Raw genomic sequence first — 24,072 nt, forward strand, 5'->3', positions numbered from 1 at the left:
GGTCACAGCCCCCCTGAGCCCTGTCCCTGGTAGCTCCCTCCCTGCTGTGTAATCACTTCCCAGCAGCACGTCTGGACCAGGCAAACCTGTTTGGCAGCCAACCTGCCCTGCCTGGGTGTCCCCCCACTCAGCTGGGGTCTCAGCTCCCCCCGTGCTCAGCGCTGCCCTTGCTGTCCCAGTGGGGGCAGGCAGCGAGCTCTCTGCTCTGGTCCCAGCATCAGAGCCAGCATGAGCCCCCTCTCCGGTATGCAGGGGGGCGGGGAGCATCTCTCCCTCCCACTCAGCCCCAGGGGGCTGGTTACAGGTAGGCAGGTATCCTGAGCCCAGCAGCCCCTCCCCCCTGCCAGCCAGGTCATTTGCATTTTCACTGACCATTTCCATCCTAGCCAATTGGTTCCCTGGATTTGAATTCAAACCCTCGGCCGTTACAGGAGCAGGGCCTGGATCCTGTCCCATGGGGAGACAGTCACCCCCCAACAGGGCCTCCCAGCCGATATCCTGGAGAACCCCAACTACCAGCCAGCCCGACCCCTCCTGGGTCTGCACAGGGCTCTGGGCCGTAGGCAGGGCGAGGGGCTTCACCCCAGGGAACTTCACCCAGGTCCCACAGTCCCTCAGCATCTGCGGCTGCACCACCACAGTTCTCTCTGTCTCAGGGTCTCGCCCCCCCCAGGCGTGTTTCCCCACTGACCCCTGGGCAGGCCCCTATGTCTCTCTGCTCCACCATCACCAGTCCACGCTGCTGCTGCTTCTCATGCAGCTTTTCCTCGGGCTCTTGCTCTCTCTCATGGTCCTCTCGCTCTCTCGGGCTCTGCTCCAATCCCATCTGTCTCCGATCCCCTGATGGGAATCCAATTGTGAAGACCCTCATCGGATTGGGGACCAGACTCTCGGGGATGCCTGGCTGCTGCTCCAGCTGCTCGCAGACCCTCTTGTAGCCCCATCTGGGTCAGGAATCTGCTCCTCAGAGCGGTCCTTCTCCTCCAACTGCACGATTAACTGTGCCTTGGTGAACTTCCCCATGTGTAACCCTCTCTTTGTGCACAGGATCACAATGTCCTTCTTCAGGAGATGGTGATAGGCCATCACTTCACCGTTCCCAAGTGGCTCTGGACTCACAGGCCTGTGTGCCCTTTGCTCCCCCATGGTTTCCAGGAAGAACTCCTGGTGTGCCAGCCCTTCTCGTGGTCACCACCTCTTTGCCAGGGTCGAGCTGCAGACTCCTCCGCCCCTGGGACCGCTCGCTGCAATCCCCCGGGGAACCCTGCTTCTGCAAAAATCCTTCTCTCTCCCAGGGTCGAGCGGCAAGCTCCTCCGCCCCTGAGACTGCTTGCTGCAATCCTCAGGGGGACCCCGTTACTCCAACAGTCCTTCTCGCTGGTCACACACTCCCAGAGGTTAACTGCCCCCTGAAACCGTCCCTCTCTGAGCCTTCAGCATGCCTGGTCCTCATTATCCCCCCTTTGTTTTACTGCTCCCCAGTCACTTACTGCAAGCAGCACCATTCATGGGGTGCAGTACATCCCAGTGCTGCCACCACTTGTCTCGGAGTCACCAGGCGATGGTCTGGAACTGCTCCCCACCAAGCCAGTCAGGACTCTGGGGAGCCTCCTCTCCCTTGGAGCAGACTTGTTCAGGGCAAGAAGCTCACACGGCTTCATCTCCTGGGTCTCTCCTTGAAGCATTCAGCATCCTCTGCCCCTCCGTGTGCTTCCCACAGCAAGCCTGCCCAGCAGGGTCCTGGGGGGGCCAGAGGGTCCTGCACCCCCACTTTGCAGTCAGACGTGACTCTCAGCCAGCCAGTAAAACAGGTTTATTCGATGACAGGAACAGGGTCTAAAACAGAGCTTGTAGGTACTGCGAACCAGACCCCTCGGCCGGGTCCATTCTGGGGGCCAGTGAGCCAGACCCCCACGTCTGCACTTCACTCCTTGTCCCCAGGCAGCTCCAGATTAAACCGCCTCCAGCCCCTCCTCCTCTGCTCAGCCCCTTTCCTGGGCCAGGAGATCACGTGATCTCTTTGTCTCCAACACCTTCAGCTGGCACCTTTGCAGGGGAGGGGCCCAGGCCATCAGTTGCTAGGAGACAGAGTGTCAGGCATTTAGGTGCACTGGCCCCTTCCTCTGCAGCAATCACACGCCCTTATTCCACCACCTAGATACTTAAGAACTGCATAGGGGACACTGAGGCACCAACACAGTATTCAGAGCAAACATTAAGAACATTCCCAGTTCGTCACAGGAGTTCAGTGGGAGCTTTGATATTCAGTGACACAGCAGCTCGAGGGGCTCAACAGCCAAGTCCCTTGTGTAAGGCCCTGCAGAGTAGGGGATTATCTTGTCTCCACTGGGAATTACAGTTTCTGGCAAACACACTTTGCCCACGTGGCTTCCCCGCGCTGAGTCCAAACCGGACAGTCTCCACATACAGGAATAAATGGACACAAATGAGACATCAAGAATTATAACATTAAAAACCAGTCGGAGAACACTTCAATCTCCCAGGTCAATTACAGACCTAAAAGTCACACTATTACAACAAAAAAACTTGAAAAGCAGACTCCAACGAGAGACTGCTGAATTGGAATTAATTTGCAAACTGGACACCATTAAATTAGGCTTGAGTAAAGACTGGGAGTGGATGGGTCTTTACACAAAGTAAAACTATTTCCCCATGTTTATCTCCCCCCATCACACACACACACTGTTCCTCACACCTTCTTGTCAACTGCTGCAAATGGACCATTTTGATTACCACTACAAAAAAAGTTTTTTCCGTCTCCTGCTGGTAATAGCTCAGCTTAGCTGATCACTCTCGTTAGAGTGTGTATGGTAACACCCATTGTTTCATGTTCTCAGTGTACAGATAGATTTTCCTACTGTATTTTCCACTGCGTGCATCCAATGAAGTGAGCTGTAGCCCGCGAACACTTATGCTCAAATAAATGTGTTAGTCTCTAAGGTGCCACAAGTACTCCTGTTCTTTCTGCGGATACAGACTAAACCGGCTGTACTCTGAAACCTGACTTTGTCATGTTACTGGCGGGCTGTGCTGGGGAGGAGGAGGATGGCGAAGGTGTCTAGCTGGGTTAGAGCTTTTTGGAGGGGTTTTATCCTAAGAGGGCTAATGGAAGTCAGCCCCAGCCTAATGAGCTGTGTTCCTCCATGAATCTGATTCATTGAGGTAGGAATTACCATAACTGATTATCCTGCTGTGCGGCTGAAAGCCCTGTTTGCTAACAGAAGTGCCTGGAAATCACTTCCATTCCTCTAGTATCAGAGGGTAGCCGTGTTAGTCTGGATCTGTAAAAGCAGCAAAGAATCCTGTGGCACCTTATAGACTAACAGACGTTTTGGAGCATGAGCTTTCGTGGGTGAATACCCACTTCCTCAGATGCATGTAATGGAAATATCCAGGGGCAGGTATATATATGTGTGCTAGCAAGCAAGCTAGAGATAACGAGGTCAGTTCAATCAAGGAGGATGAGGCCCTGTTCTAGCAGTTGAGGTGTGAAAACCAAGAGAGGAGAAACTGGTTCTGTAATTGGCAAATCATTCACAGTCTTTGTTCAATCCTGAGCTGATGATGTCAAATTTGCAGATGAACTGAAGCTCAGCAGTTTCTCTTTGAAGTCTGGTCCTGAAGTTTTTTTGCTGCAGGATGGCCACCTTAAGGTCTGCTATAGTGTGGCCAGGGAGGTTGAAGTGTTCTCCTACAGGTTTTTGTATATTGCCATTCCTAATGTCTGATTTGTGTCCATTTATCCTTTTCCGTAGAGACTGTCCAGTTTGGCCGATGTACATAGCAGAGGGGCATTGCTGGCATATGATGGCGTATATTACATTGGTGGATGTGCAGGTGAATGAACCGGTGATGGTGTGGCTGATCTGGTTAGGTCCTGTGATGGTGTCGCTGGTGTAGATATGTGGGCAGAGTTGGCATCGAGGTTTGTTGCATGGATTGGTTCCTGAGCTAGAGTTATTATGGTGTGGTGTGCAGTTACTGGTGAGAATATGTTTCAGGTTGGCAGGTTGTCTGTGGGCAAGGATTGGCCTGCCACCCAAGGCCTGTGAAAGTGTGGGATCATTGTCCAGGATGGGTTGTAGATCCTTGATGATGCGTTGGAGAGGTTTTAGCTGGGGGCTGTATGTGATGGCCAGTGGAGTCCTGTTGTTGCAAGACAAACCCAAGAGAGAAACCCACAGGACTCCACTGGCCATCACATACAGCCCCCAGCTAAAACCCCTCCAACGCATCATCAAGGATCTACAACCCATCCTGGACAATGATCCCACACTTTCACAGGCCTTGGGTGGCAGGCCAATCCTTGCCCACAGACAACCTGCCAACCTGAAACATATTCTCACCAGTAACTGCACACCACACCATAATAACTCTAGCTCAGGAACCAATCCATGCAACAAACCTCGATGCCAACTCTGCCCACATATCTACACCAGCGACACCATCACAGGACCTAACCAGATCAGCCACACCATCACCGGTTCATTCACCTGCACATCCACCAATGTAATATACACCATCATATGCCAGCAATGCCCCTCTGCTATGTACATCGGCCAAACTGGACAGTCTCTACGGAAAAGGATAAATGGACACAAATCAGACATTAGGAATGGCAATATACAAAAACCTGTAGGAGAACACTTCAACCTCCCTGGCCACACTATAGCAGACCTTAAGGTGGCCATCCTGCAGCAAAAAAACTTCAGGACCAGACTTCAAAGAGAAACTGCTGAGCTTCAGTTCATCTGCAAATTTGACACCATCAGCTCAGGATTGAACAAAGACTGTGAATGATTTGCCAATTACAGAACCAGTTTCTCCTCTCTTGGTTTTCACACCTCAACTGCTAGAACAGGGCCTCATCCTCCTTGATTGAACTGACCTCGTTATCTCTAGCTTGCTTGCTAGCACACATATATATACCTGCCCCTGGATATTTCCATTACATGCATCTGAGGAAGTGGGTATTCACCCACGAAAGCTCATGCTCCAAAACGTCTGTTAGTCTATAAGGTGCCACAGGATTCTTTGCTGCTTTTCCATTCCTCTAGTGCAACAGGGGAGCCCTCCGCATGCTCCATACAGGGCGTATGCACATTTGCATAATCTGTGGGGCCAAAGTTCTCGAGTGGATCTAAGTAGTCATCCCTGGTGCAGCACGTAGTCCTGGAGCGATCCCGGTGTGAGCAAGCACAGTGCTTCAGCCCTTGGCTCTGCATGTGTCACGTCACTGGCTTGTGCCCTGTGGCACCCTCTGTACCCAACTCATAGAGAATGGGAGTCTCCTGTAGTCACTGGCTAGTGAACCTGGATCCTTTCTCAAGCCAGGCTTTCTGCTCTGCAGGTCGCCAGCTCAGTCCTGGATGTTGAGCAAGATGGCAGCTGTCAGGCATGCACCTACCCGAATCCATTTCCTTTCTCTTCTGGCCTCCTCCCTGCTCACAGCCCTTCCCCGCTGTGTACCTTGAAGAAGTGTGTGGCTGATCTTGTGACTGTATTGCAAGTCTCCCAATGGAGGTGTTCTTCTCAAAGCTCCTGCTTCTGGAGTCAGGTGTTTATGTGAGAACCTCAGCTTTAGTTTTCCAGCGAGCTGCAAAATGTGACCCCTAAGGGCTCAAAAGCCAGAAGGCACAGAAAGATCTCACCTTTTTTATTTTTAAAATCTCATGATTTGGGGGGGGAGTGGGACTGAGGGGCATTGGCAGAGCTATGTTGGGACCCAGCCAGTGTAGAGGCTGTGGGCGCTGTGGGTCTGGGCTGAGGGGCATTGGCAGCACTGTGCTGGGACCAGTACAGACCAGTAGAGTACTGGGGATGCTGTGGGTCTGGGCTGAGGGGCATTGGCAGCGCTGCAGAATGGCTACATTCTGTACTTATATACCGATGAAGCAGCAAGCCATACAACTCCTCCCCTCTGGAGTATGTTCTGTCCCCACTTTTCTTATGCACTCAAAAAAGTGAACAGAATGTTAGGAATCATTAAGAAAAGGATAGATAGTAAGACAGAAAATTTCTTATTGACGCTATATAAATCCATGGTACACCCACATCTTGAATACTGCGTGCAGATGTGATCTCCCCATCTCAAAAAAAATATATTGGAATTGGAAAAAGTTCAGAAGAGGGCAACAGAAATAATTAGGGGTATGGAACAGCTTCCATATGAGGAAAGATTAATAAGACTGGGACTTTTCAGCTTGGAAAAGAGACTAAGGGGGATAGGATAGACTAGTGTGGAGAAAGTAAATAAGGAAGTGTTATTTACTCCGCATAGCACAAGAACTACAGGTCACCATATGAAATTAACAGGCAGCAGGTTTAAAACAAACAAAAGGAAGTATTTCTTCACACAATGCACAGTCAACCTGTGGAACTCCTTGCTAGAAGATTCTGTGAAGGCCAAGACTATTATAACAGGGTTCATAAAGTACTAGATAAGTTCATTAGGGATCGGTCCATCCATAGCTATTAGCCAGGATGGGCAGGGATGGTGTCCCTAGCCTCTGTTTGCCAGAAGCTGGGCATGGGCGACAGGAAGGATCACTTGGTGATTCCCTGTTCTGTTCATTCCCTCTGGGGCACCTGGCATTGGCCACTGTCGGCAGGCAGGATACTGGCTAATGGACCATTGGTCTGACCAAGTCTGGCTATTCTTAAGCACATCTTAACTTTTAAACCAGCAGACAGTACTGTACAGAACTAGTATGGGGAGAGACAGGGCTGCAGGGAGAGACTGAAGTGCACTTGCAGAGCTATGGGAAGGCCAGAATAGAGCATGGTAGGTGCAGGTGCTGCAAGTCAGGCTTAAGGTGTGTTGGTAGCATAGACTGGGGGCTCTGGACTCGCAGACCAGGCTGGAAGTGACAAATGGGAGACATGTAGCACCAGTCTGCATCACATCTGGCTCCACATAGTTCTTTCAGCCCCTCACTGCTGTGAGTGCGAAAATCCACCAAAAACTAGACTGAGAAGATGCTGCTTCTGGTAGTGAAATATACGACATGGAATGTGCCCATATAGCATGGACTTCAGCCGGCCCAGGAATGAAGCTGAGCAGTCTGACTGCTGGTTCCTTGGTGTTCTTTAGAAAGAACTAAAATGTCTCGTTCACCCTTTATTTGAAACGTGGAGAGCAGCAAGCTTTTAACCAGGGCAGGTTTCCCGGATCTCCTAGGGAGATAATACTATGTATTCAAAAATTTTGCCAGTCAATGAGAAAATGGCATTGACTGTAAGCAAGTTAGCGATAATGATCATTGATTTTAATTTTTCTTCTTTCTTTCTTTCTTTTCTTAGAGAGTCCAGTGTGAGCACCACAGGGGAAACTTGGCTGAATAAAAGGTACAAAGACACTTTACTTTTCTGAATAGACATTGAGATAAGAATGCTTTGGTGTCTCAAGCTGCATCTGGGGTCCCCAATTGCTCCTCTGTGCGGCATGTGCCAGTGCACTCTGATCGCCAGGCCAGCTGTGTTGGACTGATACCAGCTGTTGTGTCTGTGCTTCACTGGCACAATCCACTCCGTTGCTCCACAGGTTATGGGTTAAGCAGCTGGATCACACGTGTGGACTGGGGATCTGCCAGCTGGGGAAAGCAAGGTGGGTGGCCTGCTCGGTTCCCTTCTGTCTGTTACTGCTGCTGGATATAGACAAGTAGCTTTCCATGGCTCCAGCCAGTGGCAGGAGGCTGAGACTTTCTGGAATGGTGCATGCCAGTGCAGGGAGCTGACTGGGGGATGGGTCTCTGGAGAGGAGGCTTGGCAGCTGGCATGGGTTAGGGATGTTGTGCCCATGAGTTTCTTTGTGCGTGCTGACATTGCTGACTCTTTGTGCTGTGTACGGCTATCGAGAATGAGCTATGCAGGGATTTGTTTAGAGCGCTGGAGAAGTGGGGATATCGTATATCTTCATCAAGCTCAGCGCTGGGGCAACGTCTGCTTTTCAGGGAGGCCCCTGCTTTGTGTACCCAGTGGTATGTAACCTATCACTTAAATGGCTTCTGTACTACGTGAGGGCGAATAGCTAATGTGATGCTAATTTTTAAAAAAGGCTTCAGAGGTGATCCTGGCAATTACAGACTATGTCTAGACTACCCGCTGTATCGGCGGGTTAAAATCAATTGCTCGGGGATCGATGTATCGCGTCTCATCTAGACGCTGAAGTTACGTATCTAAGATCGATTTCCCCCCGTAGTGTAAACCAGCTCACAGGCCAGTAAACTAACTTCAGTACCAAGCAAACTGGTTGAAACTATAGTATTATCAGACACATAGATGAATACAATTTGGGTTCAACATTAAGAGTCAACGTCACTTTTGTACAGGGTAATTATGCCTCACCAATCTATTAGAATTCTTTGAGTGGATCAACAAGCATGTGGACAAGGGTGATCCAGTGAATATAATGTACTTGGAATTTCAGAAAGCCTTTGACAAGGTCCCTCAGCAAAGGCTCTTAAGCAAAGTAGGCAGTCATGGGATAAGAGGGAAGGTCCTCTCATGGATCAGTAACTGGTTACAAGGCAGGAAACAAAAGGTAGGAATAAATGGTCAGTTTTCAGAATGGAGAGAAGTAGCTAGTGGTATCCCCAAGGATCTGCACTGGGACCAGTGCTGTTCAACATATTCATAAATGATCTGGAAAAAGGGGTAAACAGTGAGGTGGCAAAGTCTGCAGATGATACAAAATTACCCAAGATAAAGCAGACTCACTGCAAGAGTTACAAAAGAATATCACTAAACTGGGTGACTGGGCAACAAAATGGCAGATGAAATTCAATGTTGATAAATGCAAAGCAATGAATATTGGCAAACATAATCCCAACTATATATACAAAATGATGGGGTCTAAATTAGCTGTTACCACTCAAGGAGATCTGGGAATCACCGTGGATAGTTCTCTGGAAACATCCACTCAATGAGCAGCAGCAGTCAACAAAGCGAACAGAATGTTGGGAATCGTTAAGAAAGGTATAGCTAATAAGACAGAAAATATCACATTGCCTCTATATAAATCCATGGTATGTCCACATCTTGAAAACCACGTGCAGATGTGATCGCTGCATCTCAAAAAAGATCTATTGGAATTGGAAAAGGTTCAGAGAAGGGCAACAAAAATGATCAGTGGTCTGGAACAGCTTCCATAGAAGGAGAAATTTAAAAAATGGTGACTTGTTCAATTTGGAAAAGAGACGACTAAGGGGGGGATACACTAGAACTCTATAAAATCGTGACTGGCATGGAGAAAGTGAATAAGGAAGTGTTGTTTACCCCTTCAAGTAGCACAGGAACCAGGGGTCACCTGATTAAATTAATAGGCAGCAGGTTTAAAACAACCATAAGAAAGTACTTCTTCATACAACACACAGTCAACCTATGGAACTGTTGCCAGGGGATGCTTTGAAGGCCAAAAGTATAACCGGCTTCAAAAAAAGAAATGAGTGAGGCAATGAGAGTGGACGTTGGCTCCAGTGACAAGCGCAATTTCTAATAAAGACAGGGCTGGAAGAAGGGCTTAGCAGTGCTGACAGGCAGGGTCAAGGCACCGGCTCATTAACATCCAGACGGACAGCCCCAACGAGGTCAGGCCCAGGGCCGGTGCTTCCATTGAGGTGAACTAGGCAATCGCCTAGGGCACCAGGATTTTCAGGGGGCGGCATTTTGCCAGGGAGGGAGCGGCAGGCGGCTCTGGTGGACCTGCCGCAGTCGTACCTGCGGACGGTCCACTGGTCCCATGCGGCTCCGGTGGACCTCCTGCAGGCATGCCTGTGGCAGCTCCACCGGAACCACGGACCAATGGACCCTCCGCAGAAATGGCTGTGGCAGCTCCACCAGAGCCGCGGACCAACAGACCCTCCACAGAAATGGCTGCGGCAGCTCCACCGGAGCCGCGGGAGCGGCACGTGGGGTGGCGGAATGGCCGTGCGCCTAGGGCACAAAAAACTCTAGCACCAGTCCTGATCATGCCCCTAATATACCCCCAAGCAGGCAGAGCACCCGGACCTCCCCACACTTCAGCCTCTCCAGCCCATTCTTTGCTCAGACACACGTCAGTGACAGTGTTATGAAGTAGACACCTGCCCCATGGGAAGAATGTTCTCACCCCAAGTGGTGTCACATGTATCAGAGGCGAACACCGTTTGGCTGGCCTGGCCTGGGGCAGGTCTGAGCCAGTGACCTGGCTCCCACTCCTGTTCCCAGTCCCCTGAGCAATCATTCCCCATGCTGCCCTGCAAGGATAGTTCCCAGATCTGCTCAGAGCCTGATGCAATCAGGAGCTCGGGTAATGGCTTCAGTGGCTGGACCTTTTGCAGAGTGCATTTTGAAAAGAGCTCCTGTGTGAAAGCCAACTTTCAGGTCTGTAGGCTGGTGGCTAAAACCCACTAACCATGAGTGTGATTGTCCTGCCTCCTCCGATTTCCCGTCCTGGGAAAATTCTTAGTCCAGTTCAGCTGTGTCTATAAATAACACTCATCTACATTGATATAGTGCCCTTTGTACCAAGGGACCCTAAACTGTGCAAGCAGTATACTCACCAATCTCTCCCCTCATCCCTCAAATGTAGCCATCTCTGGGGTGGAATGTACCAGCCATTTCTACAACAACAATATTTCAAAACAACAAATGCAACAGAGGGAATTGAGGGAAGGCAGGATGTTTGCTTGGGACTTTAGAGTCCACGACACTAGCAAAAATTGCCAGGAGATTTTTAGGGGCAGATTTTTAGAGTTGCAAAAAAAAAGCTATAAAAAGTGGAATTGTGTGCACACATCAGGTGTTTAGATGCTTAGATGAAGGCTAGGACTAGAATAGAGTTTAAAAGAGAACTGGATAAATCCATGGAGGTTACGTCCATTAATGGCTATTAACCAGGATGGGTAAGGAATGGTGTCCCTAGCCTCTGTTTGTCAGAGGGTGGAGATGGATGGTAGGAGAGAGATCACTTGATCATTGCCTGTTAGGTTCACTCCTCTGGGGCACCTGACACTGGCCACTGTCGGCAGGCAGGACACTGGGCTAGATGGACCTTTGGTCTGACTCAATACGGCCATTCTTGTTCAGATATTTGCATATGCATATACCCAATTCCTGTCTGTCTATGCAGGCTAGTCCCACAAAGATAGGTATGCAATGTGGCATGCACCAGTGGGTCTCCTTTGTAGAATACGTGGCTCTTAGTAAGTGCTGGTCTGGTCTCTGTCTCAGCCACAATTCAATCTTTTGCTGCTCAGTATCCCTCTAGGGCTATTCTGGGATACAGGTCCAGGACTGGCTCACATGTGAAGAGCACTACCTATTAAATTACCGAGGTCTTGCATCCAAGCACAGGTCTAGCCCGTACCTGCTGAGATGTGCTAGGTTCCCAGCACAAGGCATCTGGCCTGTTTCTTCCTGTAGAGAAGTCAAGATGCTGGGTTGGGGAGATTGTCATTGATTCCACGGCTCCATAATGCCCTACCTCGAACAGAGGGAGCAGCAGGAGAGCCCGGGCCAGGCAAGGCACAAACTGAGTTGGGAAGAGCAAGGTAAACACTGTCAATCAGGAAGGAACAGTGGTTTTGTGGTCAAGTTTATTATGGTGATTTGTGTCAAAGGGTCCCAAAGTGATGTAGAGTCATACCCAGGGATCCCTTCTAATGCTCACTGAGAGCCAGCTACCTCCCTGTTCAATATCACACAGCTTAGACAGGAAGGGAGGAAGGGGGAGGAAGGGGAGGCAAATCCCTGCTGGTAATGCTGGCCATGGGATAGCTAGGAAGAGAGATAAACACACAGCCAAACAGTGACCTGCCTGTGTCTTAGCCTCTTCTCCCCAGCAGGACAGCCCCAAATCTCCCTTTCCCGCACGGGCTCCCCTTTCTGACCTGGGGAGTCTTGTTAAGGGGAGAGAGGTTTATATCTAGGCTGTCCTATGGCCTCCTCAATGTGTGTGTGTGTGTGTGGTGGGGGGAGCAGCAGTTGGACCAAGGCGAGGGGTGGGGCTGTGCTTGCAGGGCTCTGGGGGGAGCAGGGGAGGCCTTGGACACCAAGGTAGGACTGAGTGAAAGCCTGGGTTCTTTTCCCGGCCTGCCGCGGTGATCACCCTCTCCTGGTGCTGAATTATTAAGCTTGTTGTTTTCTTTTATTGCTGTGCTGGAGGAGAACTGCCTCACACCAGCTGTGTGCTGGGGGGGGCTGTCAGCGCCAGCCGGGCCCCACAGAACTATCTTCCAGCCCTCACATGCCTTCGCCTTCCCTTGCTCTTATTTCTTTGCTTGCTCCTGTGTCTGGCTCAGCTCTCCGCAGCACAGCGGGTCCCTCGGAGGACGGGAGATTTAGTGTCTGCTGCACCTGTTGCCTTGGCTGTAGCCTGCCCAGGGCCTGCTCCGTGCAGGGACTGTTTATCTTACCCTGAGGATTCTGCTTCTTTCCTCTGCGGGACAGCGCGAGAGCCATAGCTGGGATTTCTCCTCCTCCGGAGAAACGGGGCAGCAGTAGGGCTCAGGCAGGCACGTGGTAACTCTCCAGAGCCTCTCATTGGGGCAGCAGGGCATTCCTGGGGGTCCAGGCCCATCTCTGGCTTGGAGGGGAGTTGCAGGCGTGGTCGGGGGGCAGAGCAGCACGCAGGAGCCGTAGAAGCACAGCATGGGATGATTATTTTCTTGTAATAGCCCCTTGGCAGCAGAGCTAGAATGTCATGATTCTGCCCTTCCCTGGCCTATCCTACAAGAGCCCTGTGCAATATGAAAAGCTAACACAGAGAGACCTTGTCAAGTCCCCAGTGCAGCTGGATGCTCCCAGTCGTCCTGTCCGTCAGCCCGTCAGAATGTCCCCAGAGCCATCCCGAAGGAGAACCGATGTGCTTCCACCTGATCCGTTTGTTTGCACCCCTCTTGCCAGAGCAAGCCCATTCCTTTGCCACTGCATGCCCCCAGCCTAACCAGTGCCTCTCCCTCACAAATCACTGGATGGGGCACAGCTGCTGGGCTCTAGCCATTGCCTGGACTTAGAACTGGCTGAGCGACAGGGCTGGGCTGCTCACAGCACACACCCACGGCAAGTGAATGAGCGATTGGGGTGCAGTGACGGAGTCCGAGCGGCAGGGCTAACCTGGGCTCACAGCACACACCCGGGGCAGGTGAATGAGCGATTGGGGTGCAGTGACGGAGTCCGAGCGGCAGGGCTAACCTGGGCTCACAGCACACACCTGGGGCAGATGAATGAGCGATTGGGGTGCAGTGACGGAGTCCGAGAGGCAGGGCTAACCTGGGCTCACAGCACACGCCCGGGGCAGGTGAATGAGCGATTGGGGTGCAGTGACGGAGTCCGAGCGGCAGGGATAACCTGGGCTCACAGCACAGACCCGGGGCAGGTGAATGAGTGATTGGGGTGCAGTGACGGAGTCTGAGCGGCAGGGCTAACCTGGGCTCACAGCACACGCCCGGGGCAGATGAATGAGCGATTGGAGTGCAGTGACGGAGTCCAAGCGGCAGGGCTAATCTGGGCTCACAGCACACGCCTGGGGCAGGGGAATGAGCGATTGGGGTGCAGTGACGGAGTCCGAGCGGCAGGGCTAACCTGGGCTCACAGCACACACCCGGGGCAGGTGAATGAGTGATTGGGGTGCAGTGACGGAGTCTGAGAGGCAGGGATAACCTGGGCTCACAGCACACACCCGGGGCAGGTGAATGAGTGATTGGGGTGCAGTGACGGAGTCCGAGCGGCAGGGCTAACCTGGGCTCACAGCACACGCCTGGGGCAGGGGAATGAACGATTGGGGTGCAGTGACGGAGTCCGAGAGGCAGGGATAACCTGGGCTCACAGCACACACCCGGGGCAGGTGAATGAGCGATTGGGGTGCAGTGACGGAGTCCGAGAGGCAGGGCTAACCTGGGCTCACAGCACACGCCCAGGGCAGGGGAATGAGCGATTGGGGTGCAGTGACGGAGTCCGAGCGGCAGGGCTAACCTGTGCTCACAGCACACACCCGGGGCAGGGGAATGAGCGATTGGGGTGCAGTGACGAAGTCCGAGCGGCAGGGCTAACCTGTGCTCACAGCACAGACCCGGGGCAGGTGAATGAGCGATTGGGGTGCAGTGACGAAGTCCGAGCGGCAGGGCTAACCTGGGCTCACAGCACACACCCGGGGCAGGTGAATGAGTGATTGGGGTGCAGTGACGGAGTCCGAGCGGCAGGGCTAACCTGGGCTCACAGCACACACCCGGGGCAGGTGAATGAGCGATTGGGGTGCAGTGACGGAGTCCGAGCGGCAGGGCTAACCTGGGCTCACAGCACACACCCGGGGCAGGTGAATGAGCGATTGGGGTGCAGTGACGGAGTCCGAGAGGCAGGGCTAACCTGGGCTCACAGCACACACCCGGGGCAGGTGAATGAGTGATTGGGGTGCAGTGACGAAGTCTGAGCAGCGGGGATAACCTGGGCTCACAGCACACACCCGGGGCAGGTGAATGAGTGATTGGGGTGCAGTGACGGAGTCCGAGCGGCAGGGCTAACCTGTGCTCACAGCACACACCCGGGGCAGGTGAATGAACGATTGGGGTGCAGTGATGGAGTCCGAGCGGCAGGGCTAACCTGGGCTCACAGCACACGCCCGGGGCAGATGCATGCTTTGCCTGGGTTCCCAGCTTTGCCTTGTACTCTGTGGCTGTGGGCAGCCCTTTGAACTCAGCCCCCCTTGGTTTGCCCTGGGGCATCATGGTTGTTTAAGATCTCAGAGTAAAGCATTGTTCAAGGGTTGCCCCTTCCCTTCGTTAGGCTCACTAATCTCAGGTGCCCCCAGCCTCTGGGATCAGGCTCTCCCAAGGCTGTTCCTGCTTCTTCTTCCTGTTTCCCGCCACACGTCCGCCTGATCTAGTTAGATTGTAAGCGCTTCGGGACAAGGACTTGCCCACTGTGTGCAGTGCCCAGCACAAGGGGGCCTCGAGGTGCTACCCTAAGCCAGACAATAATAATCATTCCAAGAACTTTTACTCCCTAAGAAGCCTTGGAGGAAGGGGCTTGTGCAGAAGTGACTGAGGCCATAGCCATGAGAACGAGAGGGCCGGGGGCTCCTGCAATGACCTCTCTCCCTTGGCCAGGGGTGGGGCAGCCACTAGTCCATCCTGGCCCATGAGAAGCCATGAACCGGGCCTAGCTCAGGCTCTCAGCCATGAATGCTGCTGAGCCTGACCCAGGAACAGGAGAGGAAACGGAAAGGAGAAAGCACTCCTGCCAGGGAGCAAGTGCAGTCGGAGCTGGCTGGCACCTCGCAGGTTAATTGTGAGAGCAGCCGATTCCCTTATTGACAGGGTAGCTTGAAAAATGCTGAGGCAGGACATCCGTTACACAGCGTGTCAGAGCAGGAGCCCACACTCCCAGCTCTGCCGTGCACGCACTCGCTCTCCCCGCCACACCTTCCCCTCCCTTCCCCAGCAGCCCATCCAGCCCCCTACAACAAACCTGGCAACTTGGCCCCCAGTCCTTCAGCCTGGCTCCTCGCGCTGCGCTCCCAGCCTGAGTCCAGCAGCCCCTGCACTCCCAGCCAGCTGTACTCTAGCTCCGCAGGAGAAGCAGGTCCAGCCTCGCTCACTTTTCCTCTCTTCCTTTTTCTCCTAAGGACACCCAAGAGGATTTCTTTTTGGTCCCTCCCCCTGTTTTTAATATCGAATCAGCTCCCCTCACCCCCACCCTTCCTCGCGCTGTGACTCGTGCTGGGGATCTGGGGGCTCGCTCTTTCCCCTGCCCAAGTTGGAATCCTTTCTGCGACCCTCGCACCACGAGCAGCCGAGCGCCAGCAGGATGGACACTGATGGCCAGCTCTGACGTGCATGGCGGCCTGTGGCGAGTGACCGCGCTGTGCCGGCGAGGGACCCGAGCTGATAGGGCACTGCTGCCAAGCCTCCCACCAGCACCGGGGACAGAGAGACTGCGAGGGAGCACAGTGCGGGGCGCCTCAGCCAGCTGCACGGGGAGCGGAAGGGGAACCCCACACCCTCTCATTGCGCTGCTAGGCCAGCTCACCCGATTGCTCCTCTCTGGTGCTGTGCATCCCCACTGCCGACATGATGATGTATTTCTGGGTAGGTACCAAACACAGGATTTTCCCCTTTCTTTACTGGGGGCTGGGGACTGGTTTGTTTTACACTGTGCTTGCTTCCAGCTTCTGGAGCTCTGCTGCCTGCCAGGGAGATGCTTTCTTCTTCCAGCAAGGATCTCTCTGCTTCCTGGCTTCCATACAGCCAGAAGGGATCAGGTGTTTGCCTGATGGAGACAGGCCCCCAAGAGCGAGGAGATGAGAGCTGTCTTCCCCCTCCCAGAAAGGGCAACTTGAGCAGGGCAGAGCTTCCTGGTTTGAATTCAACTAGTGAAAGGCATGGTGACCCCTCCCTACTCCCTGCTAGGAAAGCTTTCTGGACAAATCCTGACCCAAAGTTCTGCCTCTTCCTGCATCTACCCCATCTGAGCCCCAGACTCACTGAGAGCTTTCTCCAGCACAGCCCTGGGGACTCTTAGATTCAGCAGAGAGCTCTCTGCAGATCACCAGGTAACAGGCCAGGGGAGCAGGAGGTCCTGCTCAGAGGCATATTCCCTCCACTAGGAAATCTTTCTGCACCTGATCCATCCAATCTCCCCTCACATCACTCTCTGGAAGAGGAGTGGAGGACAGTTAACAGAAGCCGCAAATCTTTGGCTGCTCAAGAGAAGTTGCTTTGTTGTTTGCTTTGCTTTGCTCAGAAGAGGCTTGTGCTGTGGGTGAAATGCCAGAATCACTTACCCAGGGGTGGAACCCTAGAGAACGTGGCCCAAGGTGAGTGTGTCCTCGAGAAAAGGGCATCTGCTACCGCTTGTTTGGCCTGGTGCTGGGAAATTCCTCCTTCATCTGTACCCAGCACATCTGAGTTTCCCATGCTCCTTTCAAACAGCTCAGCTTGACTGGCAGCAAGTCCTGCTGGAAATAAGAAAAGAGGCCTCTCAGTTATGAGTCCGTGGTGTTCAGGCAGCAGCCTAGTGAGCAGCTGCAGGGACGTGGACGAGGCCTTGTCCTCAATGCCCTGGACAAGAGACTTGAAATGTAGCTTGTCCTATAGAGCACAAAGGAGGGGCATGTGAACAGTGGGAGCAGGTATTGAAAGGGCATGTGAACTGACCTGTAAGCACCTTCACTGGGAGCTTCCAAGGCCAGACAGCCAGAGGTTAAAGCCAGGCAGTCTGGCCACATTCAGGAGAGAATGATGTGACAAGATGAAGAAGCAAATGGGCTTGAGACAAGAGCAGCAGACAGCATTCTTGTGTCTGCCAGGGCTGCACTTCTCCAGGAGTGCCATGCACTTGCCTGGGGGGCTGGGGCCTCTGGGAGCTCAGCGGCGTGGCGCCTGGCTTTTTACACTGCTGTCTCCCTCTTTCAGAACATGTCCACACTACGGCCTAAGTCAATCTAACTTACATCGCTCAAGGGTGTGAAAAAACTGCCTCCCGAGCAACGCACATTTTGCGCTGTCCACAATGGTGCTATGTTGGCAGGAGACACTCTCCCACTGACAGCTTCCACTCCTCGCCAGGGTGGAGCAATTATGCCAACAAGAGAGCACTCTCCCCTCGACATCGCGCGTCTTCACCAGACATGCTATAGCAGCATGCTGCTGCGCCAATGTAGCACTGTAGTGTAGACTTGCCCTGAGCCTGCCTCTCAGATTTCCCATGAGATAGGGCTGTCAGGGTGGAGGGCAGGGGGTTCTTGGTTCTCTGGGCGTAATCTCCTGTTTATTTCACATAGTATACTTGGCTGTAGTTAGTGCTTCCTTCCCACCCCCACTCCCCACCTTACTATCTTTAGAAGCGCCAGCATCCCAGCCCGAGGGCTCTGCAAAGGCTGTTTAGTTCTCTGAGTCTCTAGCACAGCCAGGGTCCCCAGTTCACTGCTCTGCATAGTGGTGGCATTGGAAACAGGCTCACTGGCCATGCTCCAGGTGCTGTCACCCTCTGTGCCCATCCTGATCTCCCTGGGCTGCAGTGAGCCATGGCACCTGTTCTCCAGGATGTTTTAAGCCATTTTAAGTAGTAGGAGGCAAATTCTTTTAATCACATTTCAAGCTGAATGGGGGGGGGGGAGTTCTGCACATCAAGCTGAGGGTGAGTCCCAGCTCGAGGAGACGTATTCACACGAGCTCGACAAAAACAGAATGTAGGTGCAGTGGCGCAAGGAGCAGGACAGCCAGCCACCCTGGGGCCTAGGCTTTTTGGCAGCTACATCCTCAGGGCTGCTGCTTCTCCCATACTTGTGCTGCCATGGCTGCATCCTTGCTTTGGCCCACCAGTTCCATTAGAGCTAGCACAGAGATGTCTCCTGGAGCTGGGACTCACCTCAGCTCAAAGGCAGGCATGCCCTCGTGGGCTGACACTCAATGCAGACTCTCACGTTACTGGGCTCAGGTGCTGTTTTGGGAGAGAGAGTAAGAAAAATGCGAAGACATGATTTAAATAACATAACAGAGAGGAGAGAAGAAAACAAGGGCAGCGAGAGACTGTGACACGTGGCACAGCAAGGGGGAGATGGGAGAATAGATACAAATGGTCTCCTTGAGTGTGCAGGGCAGCACCTGTGTAACTGAGCAGAACCTGCTCCAGAGAATGCTACTCTAGAAGCCCTGTCTTAGCAGTCTCACCAGTTATTGCCCTGCCTCTGAGTCCGTCTTCCTGGGGAAGCTTAGAGAGGCAGTTATGACAAAGGAAACTGGTACCATCTGGACTCCTCGGAAGTCCTTGCCTCTTTCAGTTTGGGTCTGGTGCAGTGACTCTGCTGCTCTTGTGGGTTGATGTTCTGCTGCTAATACTGGGCCATGGACTGGTGTGCAAGCAGCCTCGAAGACTGTCGAGCAGCCTCCAAGGTTGTTAATCCCCTGCAGTCCTGTTGGAATGATTCTGTTTGTTTGTCTGGGAGGGAGCAGAAGGGAAGGTTTGACGCAACTGCTCATCTGCATGGTTCTGTTTTGCCAACCCTCCTGTTGAACATGCATGTGATGTCACTGGAGAAATTGCCAAGTGTTGTCATCCATCTGTGAAAGATACCCAGCTCTGTGTCTCATCAGAGCTGTATGGAGGGGCATCTTTGTGGGTTTTGTGCCAAGCCACAGTAGCAGCCTGGCTGAGATCAAGCTGTCTGATGCCAGGCTGAATAACATGGAGGTGATGCTAGTGGACTGGGGGAGCATATGACTGGGTGGTTCTTGCCCCTGTTTTTGATGGCACTTACTCATCCTTTGTCTAAGCAGTTTGCAGTTGGGGATGCCTCTGGAATCATGGCTGTTCCTGGAATCACAAGTGGCATCAGTGACCAGGAATGCCGTTTTCGCCTGCTCCTAGCCAGATGTTTTTGACTATTTCTTTTTGATCTGGGTCTCACCACATAATCCAGATTGGCTGAATGCAGTTCCCGTGATCTCCTCCAGCGTGGTTTTCTTAGATCTTCCAGCAACCTTCTATTCTATTGACTGTGCGTTGTTGTGGTGGGGCTGTCGCAGGGGTTTCTCATGAGTGACTCCATTCCTTTCTTTCTAAGAGAGCCCAGAGCACGGAGCCCTGCTCATTGGCCCCAAAAATCTTACAGGCGGCTCCACAGAGCCCTGTTCTCCAGCTAAAGTATGTATGGGGCTACTCAGTTAATTAAGTATGGGCTGCAGTGTCTTCATATGTGGAGGAAACCCAGCTCACTGCATGTCTCCACCTCTCCTGAGCTGGTTAGGGCAGTGGCATGACTTACTTGGTGTCTAACAGGTTGGGATCTGACTGAGGGCTTGCTGGGTTCAATCCAGACAAGACTGAGATGCTGCAGGGAAGATTCTTTCAGTGCCGGAAGCAGGTGAATGTCTGCCATTTGCTGTATGGGATGCAGCCCAAGGCCTGGTCCTGGATGCTGAGGTAGCAGCAATGGCCAATGCAGCTTTTTATCATCTGCACTCAGTAAGGAGATTACAACCTTTTCATGAAGAGGTGGCATTACGGTAATGCTGTGTGCTGAGTTACAGTCATTGTAGAAAGGTGCGGTGTGCCAGATCCCGTCTCCAGCAGGGTTTCCCAACATCTCCCATCTCTCCCCCATAATCTGCACTGGCTATCAGCCCAGTCCAGGGAAGTTGAGGGGTTAGCTTGAGAAACAGCAGCAGTATGGGGGCCACTGGAATACATACCCAGAGTCATGGGCGGTGGCGTTAGCCGTGGCTTCACTGTGGTTATTTCCGGAGCTAGCTCTGAGCTCTTATACCACTGTATGTCCAGGCTGCTGCAGTCATGAAGACATGCCCTTAGAAAGTGCCTCTTTCCTTACATGTTTCTGTCACATGTGAGACTCCTGAGCTATCAGGCACTGGTTTAAGTGCCCGGGGTGTTCCCAGTGTGGGGTCCCCTGGCCTGGTTAGTGTTTTGGGGAGTGACTCTGATAAAAGAGGATCATGTCAATGGGCGACATGTCATTCCTGTACCCAAGTAGTAGAGCTCATTTTTATATGTCTGAAAGTAAATACATAAAACCACAGAATTCCCTTTCCTGATAGCCACAGTGCTGAGCTGTACCTGGACTTCTGCAAGGCTGTGCTGGGGTGTAAACCCAATTACCCATTAGTGTAACAGTGCCACAGACGCAGTCTGGACCTAAAACAGTCCGACCAGTGTTCGTGCCCCTTTCCCCCGGCAGAATACAGCAGCTAAACCTGCCCGTGTCCAGAGGCCAGGCAGCTCTGGGGCTCTCCCCACTGCCTTGCTGTAGCGCTCTGGGGCTCTCCTGAGTGGCTAGTGAAGGGGTGCCCATCTCTGCTCTGCACTCTGGCACAGGGTAAGCGTTCAACAGACATTTGTGATGTTTTCCAGTGACTGTTTTGCTTTCAGAGCCACAGAAAGAAAAGAGAACAGGAGTCCTTGTGGCACCTTAGAGACTAACAAGTTTGTCTGAGCATAGGCTTTTGTGGGCTACAGCCCACTTCATCGGATGCTGTAGCCTACGAAAGCTTATGCTCAAATAAATTTGTTAGTCTCTAAGGTGCCACAAGGACTCCTGTTCTTTTTGCAGATCCAGACTAACACGGCTGCTACTCTGAAACCAGAAAGAAATGAGACCTACAACTCCTCAATGGGACAGGCCCACTGGGGGCTCACTCCATTTGGAAGCACAGTCTGTAGATTAGGATTCCCCTTTCCTAGCCTGCTGCAGGCTTCCAGAATTATGGAGAGGGCACTAGGGCAGCTGAAGGGAGGAGGTGGAGGAAAGGCGCTCGGCAGAGAAGGGGCTAGTGTGAATTTAGGCTTTCTCAGGGAAGCAACTTTTGGTCTGAAGGTGCTTTGCTTTCTGAAGTCTTTGTGCAGCCCCTTTCGGAGGGCCCAGGAGCCCCTTTCTGTCAGGACAGGACTCAGGGTTTCCCAGCGCTCAGCTCGTGTTTCTGCTCCAGATGCCTGACACTGGGTCAAGGCCAGGAGGCCACAGCTGGGATGGGAGGTTCCTGAGTGTGGCTGTCCGAGGAGGGACACAGTGCATTTGGAGAACGTCTTTCTGAAGGGGAAGCTGTGGGCTAGCTGGGTTGGGGTAAAAGGACCTTGATTAAGGATGAGATTTGGTGCAGCTAGGGAAGCAAACTGCCTGGATACAGGGCAGGGCTGCAGTGGATGTCTGTGCAGCAACTCCGTAGGCCCCAGGTAGAGTTTTGCAGAGCCCTGTGTGCAGCCCCAGGGCTGTGGAGCCGGGCTCAGGGAGTAGCGCTTTGGCTCTCATGACTCCTAACCCCAAGTCTAACCACGAAATAGTTCTTTCTGTCCTCCCAATAACACCTAGCACAGCACAGGCAGCTCTCTGCTGGCTCTGCCAGAGAGTCTGGGGAGAGGTGGGCCTCCCCAGGCTGTGCAGAAGGAGGGCTCAGCTCCCAAGGGCAATGAGGTAATAGCTTGAGTGTCGTCCCCAGCTTGGGCATGGCCGAAGTTTCTCAGTCTCCGCTGTGGAGGGAAGCGTAGGGATTTGGTTTCCGCCTGCGGCATTGTGGTCACTGTTGGCAGCTACCAGCGGGCAGCTCAGTAATTGACACACAACAGGCTGGGATGCCAAAGCAAAACATCTTCAAATTAGCCGCGATTGCAGGAGAAATAAAGAGCATGGGGGGCGAATGAAAGGAAGGCTTCTATAAAGATTATGATTATTAAAGTTTGCCCTGGAGTCCTAGAAGCTCTTTAAACGCTAATACCCTGTCTGTGCATTTAAAAAGCCTTATAATGAGGATTTAGTGTCGCCTTTTGGAGCACCTCCTGCCTCGTGTTTCCACGCGCTCACATGCCACCTGTCTTCTGTCCTGATTGGCTTTCCTGCCTGGGCTAAGCCATGTGACTGGCATCATCTCACACACGCAGGGATGTTCCAGCCCCCTTTCACTCTCCTGCTGGCTCAGCAGCCCTTTCCCCCATCCTGGCTTTTGGGTAATAACTGAGTCTCATGCAAAAACACTCAGACCTAAAATTTCCAAAATTGCACCTGATTTTGGCAACCTTCTTTCCTTGGAGCCCAAGTTGAGACCTCAGAGGCCTGTTTTTCAGAGAGGCTGAGCACTCGGCACTCCAGCAGGGGAGAGTTGTGGAGGCTCAGTGTTTCTGAAAATTGGCTGTTAGGGCCAACTTCTCCCTTACCCTGTCCCTCGTGTCGTCATTCACCTAGTGCAAAGTGTGTGGAGTGGATGGAAAATGCCACCGTTCTGGTTCAGTGGCTTTTTACCTCCCTTGGGGCTGTCGTCAATGAAGTTCACAGGGTGCCTGGCCGTAGAGGAAGGCCAGTGGTGGCTTTCCCAGAACCAGGAGAATTATCTGCCTTAAAGTCTGAAAAAGAATCAGTCCAGAAACTCCCCAGAATAACTTAAGTCAGGTGTTTATTGCCATCAACGTTTTTCATGTTCTTTTCTTTGTGACTGTGATGCAGTAGGGACTGTCTGTGTGGGGAGTGGGAGAGCAGGGGAGGACTTTAGGGGATGGACGATGCCAGGGCCTGTAACCTGAGCTAGGTAAGGGAGGGGAAAGGTCAACACCTTTGCCCGGGAAGGGGACAAAGGAAGGCAGTGGCAGGAGGGAAGCAGTTTGAGTTTGGGCTTGGGGCTGTGTGGGCGGGATTCAGGGGATCCTAGCTAGGATCCAAGCACCCTGAAAGCCCAGAAGGACTCGGTGGAGGGGTCCTGACTGTGCCTGCAAGCCCTGCTGTAACCTGTGTTCCTGTTGTCCAATAAACCTTCTGTTTTACTGGCTGGCCTGAGAGTCACTGTGGGTCCCAGGAAGAGGGGTGCAGGGCCGGACTCCCCCACACTCCGTGACAACTGGTGGCAGCGGCAGGATATACTGCACCCCGTGGATGGCGCTTCCTGCAGTAAGTGACTGGGAAGCAGTAAAACGAAGGGGTGATTAACCCCTGGGAGTGTGTGCCCAGTGAGAAGGACTTTGCAGTAACAGGGTCCCCCGGGGGATTGCAGCGAGCGGTCCCAGGGGCGGAGGAGTCTGCAGCTCGACCCTGGCAGAGAGGTGGTGACCTCACAAAGGGCTGGTGAACTAGGGGTCCCCCTGGAAACCGTGGGGAGCGGCGAGCACCCCGGCCTGTGAGTGGCCAGCAGGAAGATGTATGCCAAGCGGCGCAAGTGCGACCTGCTGGAGCTGTGCAAGCACAGGGGGCTGCACCCAGGGAGGCTCAGCAAGGACCAGCTGATTGCCCAGCTGGAGCAGGGAGACCGCATGAATGAACAGAGCCCTGTCTCTGAGGGAAGCAGCCGGGCAGATGCAGCGCAGGCACCAGTGTCTGTCCCCGCTGGGAGTGGTCAGCCGGCAGACGAGGGCTTCCCGAGACCCCCCCCTCCTAGGCGTAGGGGAAGGGCGGGGAGGAGCCCAGTGTATACCGAGGGCACCGTGACACCCCCGGCCAGCAGAGGATCCTCCCGGCGACGCTCAGCATCCGTGGAGCGGAGGCGGCTGGAATATGAAAGGGAGCTGAGATGGGAGGAGTTCGAGTTAAAGAGGCAAGAGCTGGAGGAGAAGGCGAAACAGCGTGAACATGAGCTGGACCTG

General features: G+C 53.0%; 1 protein-coding gene across 22 annotated transcripts in view; it reads left to right on the forward strand.

Moving 5' to 3' along the window:
- The window catches only part of RBFOX3 (RNA binding fox-1 homolog 3), a 414,255-nt gene that overhangs the window by 290,802 nt on the left and 99,381 nt on the right, over positions 1–24,072 (forward strand). For 9 of the 22 annotated variants that reach the window (XM_030534068.1, XM_030534067.1, XM_030534058.1 and 6 more), the window contains 3 exons: positions 7,324–7,368; positions 7,565–7,627; positions 15,623–16,085. In XM_030534068.1, coding sequence (XP_030389928.1) covers positions 16,068–16,085 — 18 coding nt within the window. In that variant the 5' untranslated portion in view covers positions 7,324–7,368; positions 7,565–7,627; positions 15,623–16,067. Of the gene's footprint in view, positions 1–5,371; positions 5,587–7,323; positions 7,369–7,564; positions 7,628–15,622; positions 16,086–24,072 lie in introns of all 22 variants that reach the window. The other 13 variants (XM_030534076.1, XM_030534075.1, XM_030534080.1 and 10 more) reach the window with 8 other exon arrangements.

This window comes from Gopherus evgoodei, chromosome 15 (assembly GCF_007399415.2).
Source record: "Gopherus evgoodei ecotype Sinaloan lineage chromosome 15, rGopEvg1_v1.p, whole genome shotgun sequence".
Classification (NCBI taxonomy): Eukaryota; Metazoa; Chordata; order Testudines; family Testudinidae; genus Gopherus; species Gopherus evgoodei.